This window comes from Tachypleus tridentatus, chromosome 12 (genome assembly GCF_004210375.1).
Source record: "Tachypleus tridentatus isolate NWPU-2018 chromosome 12, ASM421037v1, whole genome shotgun sequence".
NCBI classification, from domain to species: Eukaryota; Metazoa; Arthropoda; class Merostomata; order Xiphosura; family Limulidae; genus Tachypleus; species Tachypleus tridentatus.
Window position 1 is genome coordinate 75,304,665 of NC_134836.1, and position 19,734 is coordinate 75,324,398.

General features: G+C 35.7%; 1 protein-coding gene across 1 annotated transcript in view; it reads right to left on the reverse strand.

Annotated features, from left to right (window-relative positions):
• Positions 1-2,587: 2,587 nt before the first annotated feature.
• Positions 2,588-19,734, reverse strand: part of LOC143233654 (uncharacterized) — a 38,709-nt gene continuing 21,562 nt past the window's right edge. Inside the window, exons 6-9 of the mRNA XM_076470114.1 lie at positions 15,834-15,989; positions 11,805-11,951; positions 10,586-10,937; positions 2,588-6,394 (exon numbers count right to left, since the gene is read on the reverse strand). Coding sequence (XP_076326229.1) covers positions 5,116-6,394; positions 10,586-10,937; positions 11,805-11,951; positions 15,834-15,989 — 1,934 coding nt within the window. The 3' untranslated portion in view covers positions 2,588-5,115. The remainder of the gene's footprint in view (positions 6,395-10,585; positions 10,938-11,804; positions 11,952-15,833; positions 15,990-19,734) is intronic.

Here is a 19,734-nt window from a genome sequence, read left to right on the forward strand (position 1 = left end):
ATTTATGATCTAGTTAGTTGTACCATAAAAGGTATTTTAATGTTACAAGTTAAAAAATAGGTGACATCAAGTTGTTAACATTGGAGTAATTATGGCCCACAGAGTGAGATTTTTCAATTGTCAAGTTAAAAGCTAAGTACCTAAGACGTGCAGCGTCTGATGTCCAAGTCCATAGGCTTAAAGTTTAAGCTATATTGTAGTTGTAACTCAAAATTTACTTGTTCAGTTTTTAAATTAGCCGTTGAAAATATGCTTTTAAATGTCTTACTGAACATTTGATGAGCTATTACGACCAGCAAAACAACCAAAATGTATTGTTACGTTCCATATAGCAGTATGTAATTTCAAAATATGTTAGAAAATGTTAAGGTGACATTTTAAAGTCTCTTTGAACTTGAGTTTAAGTTTCAGAGGCAGAACTTGTTCTTTGTTTTCGAGCGTTATTTTTTAAGTTGAAGGGCGATTATTTTTGGTAAGTTCCTTTTATTGCTGGTAAGCAAAATACCTTTGGACTTCTGCTTGGATGAATGAATATCGGTGCCCTTCAATTTCTGTTTGCTGATGTGAGTGGGATTCAGACCTTGTATTCTCCGAAATTCTTTGTCGCTGGCGTACCTGTAAAGGAACAATTGCCCCATGCGGTGAGTTGGAAAGAAATTCAGAACTTTAAAGATCTTAATTTTGAAAAATTGTCTCCTTAGAAAAACGTGTTGCTAGTACGTACACGTCTGTCGTTTTTTTTTGGAGATTTTTTAACGAAGTTTAGTGATCTATATTTGATACAAATAGTATTTGGAGTAGCGGTAAATTTACAGAGTTACAACGCTGAAATTCGGGATTCGATTTATCACCGTGGACACAGCAGGCGCCCCGTGTGGCTTGTTTTTTTTTTTTTTAACAAAAACAAAAAAAAACCGTGGAAAAATTTCTTGATATATATCAGTTCTTCACATCAATGCTAAAGATAACGTGGATAGATAGATTTTGCTGTTCAAAGACTCAACAAATAATACTGTACATTTTCACCTCATTGTATTAACATTAGTGTCATTTTTGTAACTGTAAACTTTTACACTCACTCTTTCAAGTAGATTATTTTATCGTAGTCAACGGTTTTCAGTTATCTTTTTTCCTGTGATTAATAAAAAAACAAACTTTTATTTTATTACATTTTCTTACGTGTTCCAAATACACCAACCTTGTATCTATTTAAAACTATGTATTTTAATAAGGTGTAGAAATAAGCCTGTATCACGTCTTTATATAATCTTATACAAATTAATTCTACGTATCTTATGTCAGTGCACAACGAGTTTGTCTTACTGACAATATTTCTTTATCTAACAATACTGACCATAAACGACCTAGTCCCAGTATTCTTGATTCTCTTTGAATTCCAACTTCTTTCGATTTCACAGTTTTATTATCTACAATAAATCCCCCCCGATGTGTCAACGTTACGTTTACGGACCTACAACGCTAATGTTCGAGGTTCGATTTCCTGTCATTAATAGAGGACATGGTGCAAATAAATAAAAAACTCTTAGTAAATTTCATTTTTTATATAACTGTTTCTTTGTTTTGTTTTTTTAATTTCACGCAAAGCTGCTCGAGGGCTATTCCTAATTTAGCAGTGTAAGATTAATGGGAAAGCAGCTAGTCATCACCGCCCACTGCCAGCTCTTGGGCTACTCTTTTACCGACGAATAGTGGGATTGACCGTAACATCATAACGCCCCCACGCTTGGAAGGGCGAGCATGTTTGGTGTGGCTAGGATTCGAACCCGCGACCCTCGGATTACGAATCGAGTATCTTAACTACTTGGCCATGCTGGGCCCCTACATCACTATAGTTCCATCTCAAAATAGGTCTGGCATGGTCAGGTGGTTAGGGCGCTTGACTCGTCATCTGATTATCGTGTGTTCGAATCCCCGTCACAACAAACATGTTCATCCTTTCATTCGTGGTGTATTATATCGTATCGGTTAATCCCACTATTAGTTGGTAAAAGAGTAGCCAAAGAATTGGCGGTGGATGGTGATGATTAGCTGCCTTCCATCTAGTCTTACACTGCTAAATTAGGGACGGCTAGCACAGATATCCCTCGTGTACCTTTGCGCGAAATTTGAAATAAGCAATAAACAATCTCAGAATGTGTGGCCATCTAAACGTTATGCGGAGAAATGTATGTGGAGGTAAAACGGTAATTATTTGTCGAAAGTGATCGCCCTTTTACTGTATTATTTTTATAATCTAACAAACGAAAGTAAGAGTTTATTCAGAGTAAAATTATATTTAAACTTGGCACTACTAACCCCAGAAGTTTTGAGTAATGTCATGCCCCCTTTTTATTGGCTCCACGGTTTTTAAACTTCTGTTTTAATTTTTTGTTACGTTATTTATATGGTATTGACATTCTGTTATCTTATACAGTTCCATTTCCTATTTTGATTTGAATAATTAGGTAATAATACGCCTTTTATTGTTTGTTACGAAAATGACGTGTGCACGCATGTGTATTTAATAATAAGGTGCAAGTGCATTATAGTAACAGATAAAACGGAGTATTATTATAATAAATTAGCAGAGACCTGCAAGACATTTGCGCTCAGATTAGTGTCTGTATTACAATACTGCTTCTGTAAATACAAGATTTCTAGAATAATACAAAGGAAATCTAATCACAGATACCAAAATCTTGTGATACTATAATCTGCTGTCAATGTACCTTATAAGCAAAAAACAGTGCAAGTGCCTGCCTGCGCCAGAGAGCTGGAAAGTTCAACAAAAACGTCACAACAACTGTTCTATGAATGAAGGAATAACAAAAAAAAAGATGGATGTAAGTATTCTTTATTAACTATTTAGTACAATAACAATAAAAGATTGAAGTTTTGAAAAGGGTCTGACGACTAGGTCGAAGAATACCATTATTAACTAATGTATAACAAAGTACACGGTACAATGTCAACTTACCTCTTTATTGAACTTAGGCCTAACATTATTTAATGTTTTATGAAGTACAAATAAATAGGCGCTTTTCCGTGTCTACGGTTACATTTCGTTTGTTTTATTCTACAGGATTTGTATTTAAAGAAATACTGTTGCAACAGAGATTAATTTAACAGCAAACATTTTGCGAGTCTCTGCATGAGGTTATAACCGATTTATAAAATACAGTATAGTTTCTCTCTGTTTTCTCATATTATTTACAACGTTAACGTGGTCTGAATCATTTCCTTAATATATAAATTATTTGTTTAAAGTTTTACAACAAATCAATTCATTAACCCCATTTACTTATTTCATCCTGAATAAGTCTTCTGGCAGATTAGCATTAAGTGTACGGTCTAACAAAACACTAACATTAGGTGAACAGAGCGTAGATAGCCTATTGTGTAGTTCTCTGAAAACAAACCATAACTCTACACAGTTTGTTTCTTTTGAAGTACGTGCTTTGTTGTCACGCTTTCCTTTACTCAGGTGGCATTAACTCACAACAGCGCCCTCCGTCATTTAATTATGCAAACTGTGTAGTTTTATGTATATAAACTTGGGCGCATTTTATATCCCACATTATAGGTGGTATCTGGATCCCCCGCTTGGACATCGGTAGGTCTTCGGATTTACAACACTAAAATCATAGGTTCTGTTATTCTCAGTGGACACAGCAGATAGCCGGATATGGCTTTGCTTTTAGAAAAATATATACATACGTACACATTGTACCCTGAAATCTTTTTAATTAGTGCATCATTTTTTGTTTATTATTTTTTACTTTATTTTTGTTTCGGCATGTTTTTAGGTTATAACAAACTAATATATATATACAAACACACACAGTCCTCAGAAGGCAGTCCAATCATAGGGGAAAGGTGATTGGTAATTAGTAATAAGTGAAAAAATAAATTGACTAGTTAAGAAATTAGCTAATAGAAGATCGTACGGATTATTTACCATGATGACTGATATTCGATTGTCACAATCTTAATATCTAATACCGTTGTTAAGTGTTAGTTCTTTACTACGATCATCAACCGCCAATGGCGTTTCTAGGAATTTATTTTATTTGGAGGGTGGGCAGATAAAAGTAACGTTTCTGTGTCGGGGGAATCGCAATGTAGAGAATTAAACATCTTACAAGACTATATCTTAGAAGTGGTGGTGCTCAGCTCTTCAGTGAGAGTCCTCCGATGGACATGACCCTGTCCACAACGTCTTGCGTCGTTATTGCTGAAACCTATTACACCAATTAAATCAATAACATTTATTAATTTCGCGGATAAGACTTGTTCCAATCAACCAAAGCTCGTTCGTGCACGTTGTTTGAATAACTTGTTTTGGGTGTTATAGAATTAATGTTTGATTGTTTTCAAGCATAAAACTACACAATGGGCTATCTGTCTTCTTCCTACCATGGGCACTGAAACCTGATTTTTAGCGTCGTAACCCTATAAACTTACAACTGGGAGGATGTAAGATTAGTGACTGGAATATTCGAAACTAAGTGTTACGTTCAGTATTGTATATTTGAAGATACTTTGTATCCGAGAGTAGATATATTTTAATGGTTCATGTATCATGACATGCTGTCGCAAAAATAAACCCTAAAAAACATTGCACTTTGTGGCTGTGGGTGCCCTATCATAGTGATGATCAAACCCCACTCTTCAATTAGAACAGTTCAAGAGTTACCAGTGGCTGTTGTTGACCATTTGTCTTCCCTCTAGTCCATTAATTAGAGACAGCTGTTCCCTGACAACCGCTCGTGTAACTTTGAAGTTAATCGTAGAACAAACAAAGTAATTGGGTTCTCCTTTTTTATGTCAATAATTGGCACAGAAGTAAGATACACGATCTTGGAATCTCGTTTTCGTAGCAGTGTAAATAATTATAAAGATTTCTCAAGTTAATGATAGTTTATCTCTGGCCTTCGGTGTTAACTCAAAATGATTCTTTTTTTTCTTCTATTGATGGATTAAATAGATTTTGAAGAATTTGCGAACATAGATTAAAACACGTTAACATTACCGACGTTATTTAGAATTTCATACATTAAACGAATCACTAAAAACAATCACAAATATTCAACAGACAGTACCAGTTTCTAAAACTTAAACGTAAAACTTCCAAACGGTTATTGGCTGTCTTGTAACAATGGGGACCCCTCGTTCTCGGCCTCCAAAAACGTACATACAAAGTTCCCAATTATTTTGTTCAATTTTTGATCTTCCTGGACTTCCAGTTAAGGACCACTTTTTGTGAGGTGATTTCTGTTGTCTTTCCCTCTTCCTGATCTCGCGAGGTGAGGTCTTAGACTTCTGTTCTCCAATCTCGCTTAGCATTGTTGTTTTGGAATAGAGTGGATAACTTATGACATCTTTACGTTGGGAAACTCTGTCCCAAGAGTGTGATCTACTTTTACTAGAAGCTATCAAGTTTCGTTTTAATGTTTGATCAGACAAAGGGTTCTCTATGACGTTGAGCACTTTAAGTTCGAAAGGAAACTCGTGGCTCCGAAATGACCTTTTTTTAGGACCAGTGGAGTTCAGACACCCGGCGAACTCGCGATGATCTCGAAAGGTCTCCTTTCCAATTGCCTCTTCTTCTGTAATAGAGTGGTAGCCAGAACTGTGAGACACAGAGTGAGGAAAGCTTTGGTTTTCAACGTTTGGAGTGCACAGTTGAGATGGGAGGTCAGATAGCGTCGCGCACGACGTATAACCGCTGGATTTTGGCCTGTCCAATTCCAAGTGATCAGGGCTTTCAAAATCAATTAGAAGACTACCGATAGAGTCTATTCTGCCTCGTTTCTGGTCAACGTCACTGATGAGGCTAGCGTCGCCATTTTCCTCTTCCACGTCTCGAACTGTCGAAAGTGGTCCTCCGTAGATAAGCCTTGAGGTGCGTGTTGATGTACTTTGGCTACCTTGATCACCCTGAGTAAACTTAGTGAAAAGTAGATTTTGTGGAGAGTTAGCTTCTTGAGTAGAGATACCGGAATCTACATTAATCATCTTTTCATTACTCGTCCAACAGAACTGATGCGCACTTTGGGAGGCTTTTAACTGTCTTACAGATCTGTAATCTGGACTGCTAATCACCACCTTGTCAGAAACCGCGCTCTGATCAGGGAAAGTCTGAGCTACTGATTGGGGTTCGAGCTTGTGTTGTGGCGTGGACGACTCACTATCAGACTCGAGGACGGCATCCGAGCTATGGGACTTCTGGATGGACTGGCGAGCTAGAGGCCGCTGCTGTGGGGGCGGCGTTTCTTCCACTAAACGTTCTAATTCGTCACGAGCATTGTCCCCCTGGTGGTGTAGAATGCTATAACTTCCACTAGAAATACTTCTTATGAGACGGCTGGTCTGAAACTTCTCCCTCAAAGACCTACAGATATCAACAAAAAGAATCCAATCTCAGATGGATTTTTCCAGCTTAATCCTTGTTATCACTAAAATATATAATAACATGTATAATATTTTAAGTATTAGTTTATTTCAAGAAATTTTTTTTAAAGCCAGGCATGGCCAAGCGTGTTAAGGCGTGCGACTCGTAATCTGAGGGTCGCGGGTTCGCATCCCCGTCGCGCCAAACATGCTCGCCCTCCCAACCATGAGGGCGTTATAATGTGACGGTCAATCCCACTATTCGTTGGTAAAAAGAGTAGCCCAATAGTTGGCGGTAGGTGGTGATGACTAGCTGCCTTCCCTCTAGTCTTACACTACTAAATTAGGGATGGCTAGCACAGATAGCCCTCGAGTAGCTTTGTGCGAAATTCAAAAAACAAACAAACAAACATTTTCTTTTAAAGCTCGTATGTCATGCTGTGTTGTTTCGTCATTTTAGTGTTTACTGACTGACCGACGGACAACATATTTCATAGTGGTATGTGTGATTAAAATCTCAGGTGACTCCTTTTGGGAAAATAAAAACCACAGAATATTACGAAGGTGATAAATAAATTTTACTTCAGGAGGTAAATCACCTTAAAATACTTTGCTTTTTTATTTATTTTTTGCAAGTGTTTGAAACAAATACTTCTTTTTCAAGGCGGAAACAAAGCTGTTTATTAATGACAAATTTCCGTGTTTTAGGTGTGTTTTGAAATCCGTGCAAAGCTACTCGAAGGTTATCTTCGCTACCCATTCCTAAATTATCGTTGCTAATAGGAAAGGCAGCTAATCAACATCTCCCACCGCCAACGCTTGGGCAGTTTTTTTTTATCAACAAATAATGGGACTAACCGTCACATTATAACGCCACCTTGGCTGAAAGGAGCGAACATGCTCGGTGACGGGATTCCAACCTTTGACCCACTCAGTGATCGCAAGTCCAACGCCCTAACCACTAGGTAACGACTCCTGCCGGATGTTCTAGAAGTAAGACAGTACACAATATAGAAACTCGAGATTTAACCAATACGACGAAAGTAAAAGGGAAAAAAAAAGACCAGCTCTTGATTAAACTGGAAATACGGTTAAAGAAAGATAAGCGTATAAACGTCTGTAAATACTTTGGTTTTTGTATGGTAGATTAAGGGCATTTTGTTAAAAAAGGGTTATTTTACTTGCACTGTGATGTCTGCATCATATGACATTCATAATAAAAATCACGAACAGAATTATTTATATGAAAACCCAAATAATAATGAGAAATGTAAACACTCGCAAATGCCAACTTTGTATGTGGTGAAAGACTGTGAACTTATTTAGAATGTAGGACCACAAAGGTCAATCAGTAAACATCTCACCCACTTCTATTGTCGAAACATTCCCTTTGCAACCAATAAATGTTCCACATACTTCTATTGTCCATTCACCCTCTGTACAACCAGAACTAGTGTTTGGACAACAGACCTACCAGTAAACATCCCGCTTATATTGTCGAAACACCCCTGTCCAACCAGTAAACATTCCGCCTGTTTCTATCGTCCATTTACCCTATCCCACCAGTATACACTCCACCTACTTCTATTGTCCAATCACCCTCTGTACAACCATTAAACACCCTATATACTTCTGTTGTCCAAACACTTGTTCTACCAGTAAACAGCCCTATCAAAAATATCTCTCCTACTTCTGTTGTTCAAATACCCCTTGTTCAACCAGTAAACATCCCACTTCTATTGTCCAAAACACCCTCTGGCCTAAACCAGATATCTAATTATCCGTCTAAACATAATTTTGTTCACATTAAGGAACATAAAAACAAGCTCAACACAAAATGGGAAGTCCAACCTTTTTTATGTCTTCAAACACAATTCTACTCTTAAGGTGTTGATTAGTCAACACAAGAAACACTATCTACCGACACCAGTGACTCATTTCCATCTCTACTAGAGAAACAAGCTAACACGTGGAAACTCTCACCTGGGATATTTCCTCTCTCGAGTACCACACAGAGAAATATCGGAAGGAAATACACGGCTACATGTTTTAAAAACAAAAGGAACTCAAAAAGCCAAAGAAATATCTATGGTATCTTGTGAATCAGGACAGTCCGATAGGGTTCATAGTTAGGAGGTTCACAGAATATCAAGCCATAGACTGTGTTCTGTGTTTCTCTCTGAACTCCCACTGATATCACTGTGCTGAAAGAGACGGTATAAAATAAAGTGGTAAGTGTTGTCATGGGTGTTGAACTGGCAAGAGAACAGCGTAAAAGCCTTTAACAGTTTATTTTACCATTTTAAGTGTAAAATCGAATAATCTAGAATTAACCTCATAGCTAGGTTTAAGTAAGATAAATCCAAATGCTTAAACTGTAGTTCAAGGAAACAAGATTGACTTGAATTCCCACGAAACTTTTCGATTTTGCTACTGGTAGAAAAACAACCAAAGTTAATGTTAAGAGAGCGACACAACTTAAATAAATTATTACTTAGACAACAGTTAGTAAAAGTTCTGCTTAAGAATTTAAACTTGGCTTTACATAAGAAAATATAATAGCATCATACAAACCCAGGCTAGCATAAATTCCTCTTTGCACATGCTACCTTCATCTGTTGCAATCTGATTTAAGGACAAGAACGTTATTATGTGATTCGCCGTCAAAAAGCTAAATAAATAAATAGCCACCTTACAGCCAAAAGAGTTACCTCTTCTGAAAGATGACATGACTAATTGCCAATTAGTGAATCAGTCAGCAAAAACACTGAAGACAGTTGAATGGCTTACTTGGTCACTGTGAAGTATTGAATAACACTGTCTTCGTTACAATGACAACACTGCAGTAAAACAAGCTGACAAACGAGAAACGGTCATTCTTTGGAATTCATTTTCAGGAAGGACATTGACGACTATCAGGCCTATCATTCTAAGCTACCAATGATAACAACTGTATTGATGAACATCAACAGACTGTTCATGCCTCAACAGAACTGTTGATAAAAAATTCTTTTAGAAGCTACGATTTTAATTGTAAAATATCTCTGACTTCCTCTACCCTACCTCTTTCTAAGATATCTGGTTCTGGTAGACTCGTATCTTACACTTCTATCTGATCGACTGGACTCATTCCTTACTGTTTGAATTCTATTGTAACTATAGTTCAACAACTCCCTACCTGCACCACGATTCTCTCCTAACTCTTAGTTTATGGTGTATTTTTAAGTGATTTCTCTAAACAAAATTGGTCGTTACTTTGGGTAATTTTAAGTGATTTCCCTACAACGTATTCCTTCGAGTATCAACCACAAAAATGAAAATCGGTAAAGAGATAATTGTTAATTACTTTGTATAAATCATTAGTTATACTAACAAATAATTCAGTTTTTTAATTAATCGTTTTTACCATTTATTCTTTATTGCAATGATCATACAAATACCGTTAATATTATTTCACACAAAAATTATTAAAGTTATCACTTTGATGTATTTTCTTTTAAGTATATCAATTAAACATGTTTCTGGATGACTTGCCGATGATTTATTAAACTAAGAGAAGAGACAACATGTCGATCACTTGTTAAACCAAGGGAAGAGACAACATGTCTATCACTTGTTAAACCAAGAGAAGAGGCAATATGTCGATGATTTGTTAAACAAAGAGAAGAAGCAATATGTTAATGATTTGTTAAACAAAGAGAAGAAGCAATATGTTAATGATTTGTTAAACTAATAGAAGAGGCAATATGTCGATGATTTGTTAAACAAAGAGAAGTCGCAGAATGTTGACGATGTGTTAAACAAAGAGAAGTCGCAGAATGTTGACGATGTGTTAAACTAAGAGAAGAAGCAATATGTCGATAATTTGTTAAACAAAGAGAAGATGCAAATAATCGATGATTTGTTAAACTAAGAGAAGAAGCAATATGTCGATGATTTCTTAAACTACGAGAAGTGGCAATATATCAATCAATTGTTAAAGCAAGAGAAGAGGGAATATATCGATGATTTGTTAAACCAAGAGAAGAAGCAATATGTCAATGATTTGTTGAACTGAGAGAAGAGGCAATATGTCGATGATTTGTGAAGCTAAGAGAAGAAGCAATATGTTGATAATTTGTTGAATCAATTATTTTTAGAATTACAGTAACACACAAGAGCTCATACGACATGTACGTGATAATAGCCTTACCTGATGTTGGCTTGAGCTATACTGGAATTGTATGTGGTTATATATTCAGTACCATCCTCTTCATGCGTAGGTCGTTTGCTACATAGTCTTGAAATTACGTGACCTTTAACCTTCAGCCTGTTCTCTTCTGGATCAGTAGGTGACTGACCAAAGCACATAGAAATTGACTTGGGCGGATGGGAAGGTAAGGGTGGATTCTCCTGTATACTCGCTTTAATGATCTTTGACCTTTGACCTCTAAGACACTGAAAATCCCGTTTGTGTGAGCTTATGGGATTGGCCACAACTGCATGGGAACATCTGGGCTGTGGTGTAATCCCCTCAGTCAGTATCCTTTCCCATGTGTCTGTAACTGAACATCAGGCGGACATCACGTTTCCAAGAAGAAATTCGGTGTAAAAAAAAGAAACATTAAACGTTGCGATCAACATCGTAAACATGAAGTAAAACAAATGTCATTTCTGACATAGCTTTAGTTAGTAGCAAGTTTGTTTAATATAAATATTCCACGACACTTATCTTTGGCCCATTAACATGATGCTATTGCATCCTCAGGTTTTTATAAAACAAATCCAACGTTGGATTATATTTGTCTTAGAGAGTTACTTCAAATAAAACTCGAAAAATCTCAGTTGATCATCAGAAGACACACACCATTTTTATTGGCGTATTTATATCATCATTGTTCCTTTTTATCTTTTGACATTCTGTTCCACCTCCCAAAAAGCTCAGAATTATATATGAGGATTACTATAGCCAAAACATCGGGTTTTGATACTCGCAGTGAGTAGAGCACAGATAGCCCATCGTGTGGCTTTGTGCTTAACAATGAACAAAGTTTTGACAACCATTTAGACCTAAAATTTGGCATTCGTTATTGTGATAATCTTAACCTTTAACCTTATGGTTTGACATGACCTTCTCTGCAGCTAATAATCCGTTTTACCATCCTATTTTTACGTTGTGGTTTTATTGAATTTCCTGTTTCTAATACATATAATTATCACTTCTTCGTTGTTTCGCGTACTCCTGTAAAACCCACCTTATACTTACCACCTTCTGTAATATATTTATATTTTGAATCCCTACATTCGGTCATGCACTCAACAGTTTCTATTACTAAATTGCTTAATGTTTTACTGACATTAAATTTTCAATACCATGAATACATTACTAACTTTCTTGGATTTTGATTCTTCCAAAAACGGCTGTTACTTACCAAAGTCATATCTCCACAGGTCGCTGAGAACCTGTCCTTCCCGTTCCCCACCAAATAAGTACATATGATGATAATAAGTGACCGCCGAGTGACCGTGTAATTCTCCTGGTCCTTTAACTGCTCGCACGCGGGTCCACTGGTGACTTTCTGAAATTAAGACATCATAAACAGCAACAATATATTCTGATCTAAAATTGACCTTAAGTAGGAACTATGTATCTTGATCTTAAGCTGACTTTTAAGCAGTGAACATTATTTTCTATTATAATTAAGCAAAGAGCCTAATTTTTATGTTTATCATGTTATAACTGGTTATAATACATTTAATTCTTATGTAATTTATTTCCTTTAATAGCAACGACCTTTCTTTTAAAACAAGACTATTTTCTGCTTTATATTGACTCTATGTAACTATAAAATCCAGAATACTTGATTGCGAACTCTAACATGTGAACTTCTGGGCCTAACTTTGAAACAGATCGTTCTGTAACTGTAATAACAAACTGGTGGAAGTTTGTTTCAAGTTAAGTACAAAGCTACACAATAGGTAATCTGTTCTCTGCCCACTGTGGGTAACAAAACTCAATTTCTAGCATTGAAAGTCTGCAGATATACCACTATGGAGCAACTGATGTTTTCTTTAGTCTGTTTTTCAACCTAAACGTCACCCTGTGTAACATGCAAGTCAAGCAATCATGTCAGCTATTCCAGAGCTCAAGAATAGCTATCCCTACTTCAGAACTCTTCAGTAGAGGAGAGACAACTAATAAGCAAAACCACTGCCTACATGGGTACTCCTAATAGGATGTCAGAACTGTCTGTCATGGCTAAATATCCACAGTGTGTTTAGAGGAATGTTATAGCTCGAACTATAGACCTCCTGATCCACAGCTCAGTACACTAAATTTTAGGCTCCAATACGTCTTTCAAACTAAAACAGCTATTACTAATGTCCATTTGTTCATCTACTTCTAAAACTACAGTTTATACATCAGGAGATAAATCACATTAAAAAATTTCACTCCTACTACTGTAGTTGGATAAAAAGGAATTTATTTTTTATGTTGATATCAAAGTAATTTTATAAAGATGTTGGGAGTTGTACCAAACAACGATCAACAGATTGTATGGAGTTCTAATACTACCTACAGTGTGAGTGTAAAGGATCAAATATAGAGTTCTAATTACTACCTACAGAGTAAGTGTAAAGGATCAAATACAGAGTTCTAATACTACCTACAGAGTGAGTGTAAAGGATCAAATACAGAGTTCTAATACTACCTACAGTGTGAGTGTAAAGGATCAAATATAGAGTTCTAATACTACCTACAGAGTGAGTGTAAAGGATCAAATACAGAGTTCTAACACTACCTACAGTGTGAGTGTAAAGGATCAAATATAGAGTTCTAATATTACCTACAGAATGAGTGTAAAGGATCAAATGTAGGGTTCTAATACTACCTACAGAGTGAGTGTAAAGGATCAAATATAGAGTTCTAATACTACCTACAGAATGAGTGTAAAGTAGGTACACATTACTTTAGTAATGTATCCAACAACCAAAGGATCAAATATAGAGTTCTAATACTACCTACAGAATGAGTGTAAAGTAGGTACACATTACTTTAGTAATGTATCCAACAACCAAAGGATCAAATATAGAGTTCTAATACTACCTACAGAATGAGTGTAAAGGATCAAATATAGAGTTCTAATACTACCTACAGTGTGAGTGTAAAGGATCAAATACAGAGTTCTAATACTACCTACAGAATGAGTGTAAAGGATCAAATATAGAGTTCTAATATTACCTACAGAATGAGTGTAAAGGATCAAATATAGAGTTCTAATACTACCTACAGAGTGAGTGTAAAGGATCAAATGTAGGGTTCTAATACTACCTACAGAATGAGTGTAAAGGATCAAATATAGAGTTCTAATACTACCTACAGAGTGAGTATAAAGGATCAAATGTAGAGTTCTAATACTACCTACAGAATGAGTGTAAAGGATCAAATGTAGGGTTCTAATACTACCTACAGAGTGAGTGTAAAGGATCAAATGTAGGGTTCTAATACTACCTACAGAGTGAGTATAAAGGATCAAATGTAGAGTTCTAATACTACCTACAGAATGAGTGTAAAGGATCAAATGTAGGGTTCTAATACTACCTACAGTTTGAGTATAAATTATCAAATGTAGGGTTCTAATACTACCTACAGAGTGAGTATAAAGGATCAAATGTAGGGTTCTAATACTACCTACAGAGTGAGTGTAAAGGATCAAATGTAGGGTTCTAATACTACCTACAGTTTGAGTATAAATTATCAAATATAGTTCTAACAGAACATATTAGCTGTTGATAAACAAACCTTCCTTTAAAGTTTATAGTATATCTATATATATAGTGGATCAGATAAGATAATTCATATATTTAAAACACTGATATGCAATGCTCAACATATTTTATAGTTCCTACTTTTGTTTATATAAATGGGAATATATAGATAAATATTTGTATAAATGTGTCAACACATGAAAAGAAAGATGAAATCATCATTGAATCTGAACATTTTGTGTATTGAAAACCTACTGTACAGTCACTGCTAATCATACAAATCTGTGTACCCAAACATTCTGTGTATGGAAAACCAACTGTACAGTCACCGCTAATCATACAAATCTGTGTATCCAAACATTCTGTGTATGGAAAACCAAGTGTACAGTCACCGCTAATCATACAAACCTGTGTATCCAAACATTCTGTGTATTGAAAACCTACTGTACAGTCACCACTAATCATACAAATCTGTGTATCCAAACATTCTGTGTATTGAAAACCTACTGTACAGTCACCACTAATCATACAAATCTGTGTATCCAAACATTCTGTATATGGAAAACCTACTGTACAGTTACCGCTAATCATACAAATCTGTGTATCCAAACATTCTGTGTATGGAATACCAACTGTACAGTCACCACTAATCATACTAATCTGTGTATCCAAACATTCTGTGTATGGAAAACCAACTGTACAGTCACCACTAATCATACAAATCTGTGTATCCAAACATTCTGTGTATGGAAAACCAACTGTACAGTCACCGCTAATCATACAAACCTGTGTATCCAAACATTCTGTGTATTGAAAACCTTCTGTACAGTCACCGCTAATCATACAAATCTGTGTATCCAAACATTCTGTGTATTGAAAACCTACTGTACAGTCACCGGTTATCATACAAATCTGTGTATCCAAACATTCTGTGTATGGAAAACCTACTGTACAGTCACCGCTAATTATAGAAATCTGTGTATCCAAACATTCTGTGTATTGAAAACCTACTGCACAGTCACCACTAATCATACAAATCCATGTGTTTATATATTATATATGAAAAGACAAAAGCAATAACTTGTCAACTTAGTTTCCAAATCAAGTTATAAAGTCTAGACTATCTATCTCCTGTTAGAAGTAAGGTATTAAAATCAAGTTATAAAGTCTAGTTTATCTCCTGTTACAAGTAAAGTATTAACATCAAGCTATAAAGTCTATATTATCTATCTCCTGTTACAAGTAAGGTGTTAAAATCAAGTTATAAAGTCTAGACTGTCTATCTCCTGTTACAAGTAAGGTATTAAAATCAAGCTATAAAGTCTATATTATCTATCTACTATTACAAGTAAGGTATTAAAATCAAACTATAAAGTCTATATTATTTATCTCCTGTTACAAGTAAGGTATTAAAATCAAGCTATAAAGTCTATATTATCTATCTCCTGTTACAAGTAAGGTATTAAAATCAAGTTATAAAGTCTAGACTATCTATCTTCTGTTACAAGTAAGGTATTAAAATCAAGCTATGAAGTCTAGACTATCTATCTCCTGTTACAAGTAAGGTATTAAAATCAAGCTATGAAGTCTGAATTATCTATCTACTGTTACAAGTAAGGTATTAAAATCAAGCTACGAAATCTAGACTATCTATCTTCCGTTGTTGATAACAAAAGACTGAAACACCATACCAAAGTCCAGTCTCCAAAAGTCACCCTTTTCTTGTAGATCGGTCATTCCACCATACACCCACATAGCTCCGTCTTGTACAACAGATGAGTGGTCGTGACGGGCGGGGGGCTGTTCCAGGTAATGGGGGAGTAATGCCAGGTGCCAAGTTCCTGTGTCTGAATAAATAAATAAGTATAAAAAATAGTAGATAAATATATGAATAGGCAAATACTTAGATTAACTGACAAGTAGATAAACAGAAAGTAACAGATAAACTGAATAATGATACTTATGAAAACAGAGAGATGGAAAGAAAGAAGGATGGTTTATTACAATTTTATTAGTTATCTAGCTGTATAACTTAGGCTGCAGAGGAAATCGTTAAACAGCCTATTAATAGTAGAACAGATCTTGAAAACAAAACCTTAACTCGACCAGTGAAAGTGAGAGAAGATAGCACGTGACTCAGTACATAAGATGAAACCAGTTTAAAGCTTAAGAAACAGTTCAGTCGAGTTGAGAATGTTAATCAATATAACTGTACAATGTCGCTGCTCATTAACAACATCCAAAGCTCAATCATATATTTTTTATACTTAGACAGAGGTTTTTTACTGAACTCAAACTTTTACTTCGATATATAGTAAATCAAGGATCAACGAATCACTCAGTTACCTTATCTATATGATAGTTAGACATTCTAGAACTTATAGCAGTGTTTCCCGTCTACGTTTTACTAACGACACCCTAACACTAACGCTACCACAACCAATGTTGTTTAGCATAGCTTTTTGTTATTTTTTAAGTTTTATTTATCCTTCGTTTGATGAATCTTTCGCGACACTCCCAGCACCTTGCTGCTACGCACTCGTTTGTTTCAAACTTATAGCTTGGAAACTACTGACCTACACTATCTGGATAAATATAGCGATCTATTAAATGTGGACTGAAATAAACAAAACTAGTTAATTACGTTTGAGAAGAATAAGACATGCTTATTAAGTGAAAGAGATAAGTAAAGGAAAACTATTTACTTCGTGGTAAATTAAAATAAACTTTGTAAAAAATAAATACTGGTTGCCTGCGACCACCAGAAGTGGCAATTGATATATTACGAAACAGTCGAGTCCCCAACTGCAGGATTTTAATTCTTTCAGAACAGAAACGAATCTACTTGAGAAACGCCAGAACTACTTCATGATTCACCACCTCTTTCTAGGTACATAGTGAGTTTGTCATTCATCTCGTTTCTCTGGTAACCACCCAGAGAAGTTTCTCCACTTCATGTGACAGAGGTCCGGCATGGCCAGATGGTCAAAGCACTCGACTCGCAATATGAGGATCACTGCTTCGGATCCCCGTCACACCAAACATGCTGGCCCTATCAACTGTGGGGACATTACAATGTTACTATGAATCCCATTATTCGTTAGTAAAAAGTAGCCCAAGAGTTGGCGGTGGGTGGTGATGACTAGTTGCCTTCCTTCTAGTCTATCACTGCTAAATTAGGGACAGCTAGCGCAGACAGCCCTCGTGTAGCTTTGCGAAAAATTCAAACCAAACTATGTGACAGTCGTAAAGTAGTGTTTCTCTGTTTGCAAGAACACAACACTACAAATTTATCTCATGAATGAACAGATAAGTTCCTTGGCCGAACCTACTACTACTAATAACACGTAGAGCTGAACTTACCACGACTGTATTTAGGGTGTTCTAAACCAACTCGAAACATTTTTAAAATTTTCAAGAATGAAACATAAACTACGCGAGAGTGAGCTGGGATGTATTCGAATTCCACAGATAGTAGATAAGCCCCTATTGAAGAACTATAAATAATACTGGTCTATTTCTTAAAATTGTACCGAGAAATAAATCCTTTATAGTAAGACATAAAAATAGCTGAAATTATCGCATTGTTGAAGTTGGATATATAAAATAAAGAAACTGTTTTATGTAAATACTTGTACATAGCTATGTCCTGCTTAACGGTATGGATATAACTTAACCCTTATACGGCGGCCATCATTAACTGATGCTGCTACCTACAAAATTACCGCTGTTTAATAGTTAAATTGTCAAAATAGGGTCTAATTTTTGTTCCCTCTTTTCTAGTCAAAGACAAAGACCCAGTTTAACGAACTGCTTTAAATGTTGGGTCGTATTTCTGATACGTCCGCGCTGACAGCGAAGTAAATTTTGATATTTCGAAGACGGAGTAATTTTTATTGGAAAAAGCTTAGGATGATCTCCGAGCGCACAATAAAACTAGTTTAACGTCATGGAAAAATAGAAAAACATGGCAAATTAGCCTATAATCAGTTCAGAAATTCACGTTCAAATATCGTTAAACCTTGTGCTAGAAGTGTTGTGACTCACTGCTTAACTGATACAGTTTTAAAGATAGAGAAACCTTGTACAAGAAGTGTTATGACTCACTGCTTAACTAATACAGTTTCAAATTCTTGACCCGCACGTGCGTTCGTTAGTAGGCAGTCCGTAAATACAGTTTGAAAGCAATCCGATAAAATGTTTGAGTTAGCGTAAATATAAGATTCTGTGTATATGGACTACAAACATTTTAAGTCTCCATATATATGTGTTCGCATACATACATACATACACGACCAAAAAGTGTATCATCATAATTTGAAAACAACTTACAAAAAATCAACAAAGACAACCAGTTGGCGGTTGGTGGTGATGATAAGCTGCCTTTCCTCTAGTCTTACACTGCTAGATAGCCTTCGAGTAGCTTTGCGCTAAATTCAAAACAAACCAATCTTTGTTTCGTTTAAAATTATAAGGATTTCAAGACAACGTATTTGGAAAGAAGTTGTGTAACACAAGTGAGCACGAGAGTTAATTGTTTCATACCTGATATTGAACGTGGTGCAGTAGGAATAATCTGTGTTAATTATTAACTATATATACCCTTCACCAGTCAAAGAAACCAAACTAAACGTTAACACACACATATATAACTCATGTCCCTAATCAAGTTGCAGAACCTAATTCTAATTCCATAACACACCCAGCTGAGCTCGCATGATTTCCTGCACTTTAAAGGATTTCTGTTGCTTAGCAACTCCCACTTGTTTCAGGGCAACGAGTTTCACTCTCGTGTTTACCTTGAATGTTTATTCCGAACTACGCATCTATGAGTTTCAACTATGTTAATAGTAGTCTAACAAGTAACTACCAACTGCTAATGTGATACAAACGTAAACGTCAACAACAAACGCATTAAGCTTTTGCAGTGAACAATATAAAATCTGCTATTTTCAATTTCAAACAAAATCGATATAATGGACCCCCCCTCTCAAAGTCAAACAAATATTGCATCCCTACTTACAAGTTATTTGGCTCTCAGACCTAATTTCTTGAATTTACAAATCCAAACAGAAAAGCTCGACAACAGAATCACGTTAAAAACATCATATAGAGAAAAGCTCGACAGCAGAATCACGTTGGAAACATCACAGACGGAAAAGCTCGACAACAGAATCACGTTGGAAATATCACAGACGGAAAAGCTAGACAACAGAATCACGTTGGAAATATCACAGACGGAAAAGCTAGACAACAGAATCACGCTACACGCTTCTAGATTGTAAAGAAAATCGATGAGCCACGATGCTTATTCAAAACGAAGCTAAAACGACATTGTATTGTTTTTTGGCAACAGAGAACTGGAATCCAACTTTGTGAATATATTGAGAGTTAAAAATGAGATTTTAATTCTACAGAATCTATATATTTGTTTTAAAACATTAGTATTTAGTCTTTAAAGAATATTTGCGTTCAAAATTAAAATTAAACTTTGCCTTCTCACGATATTAGCAACATTAACAAGATAACTTTATGTATGAATTATAATGTATGCTATCTATTATGGAAATTAAAAGAAAAATCGCGTCCTGT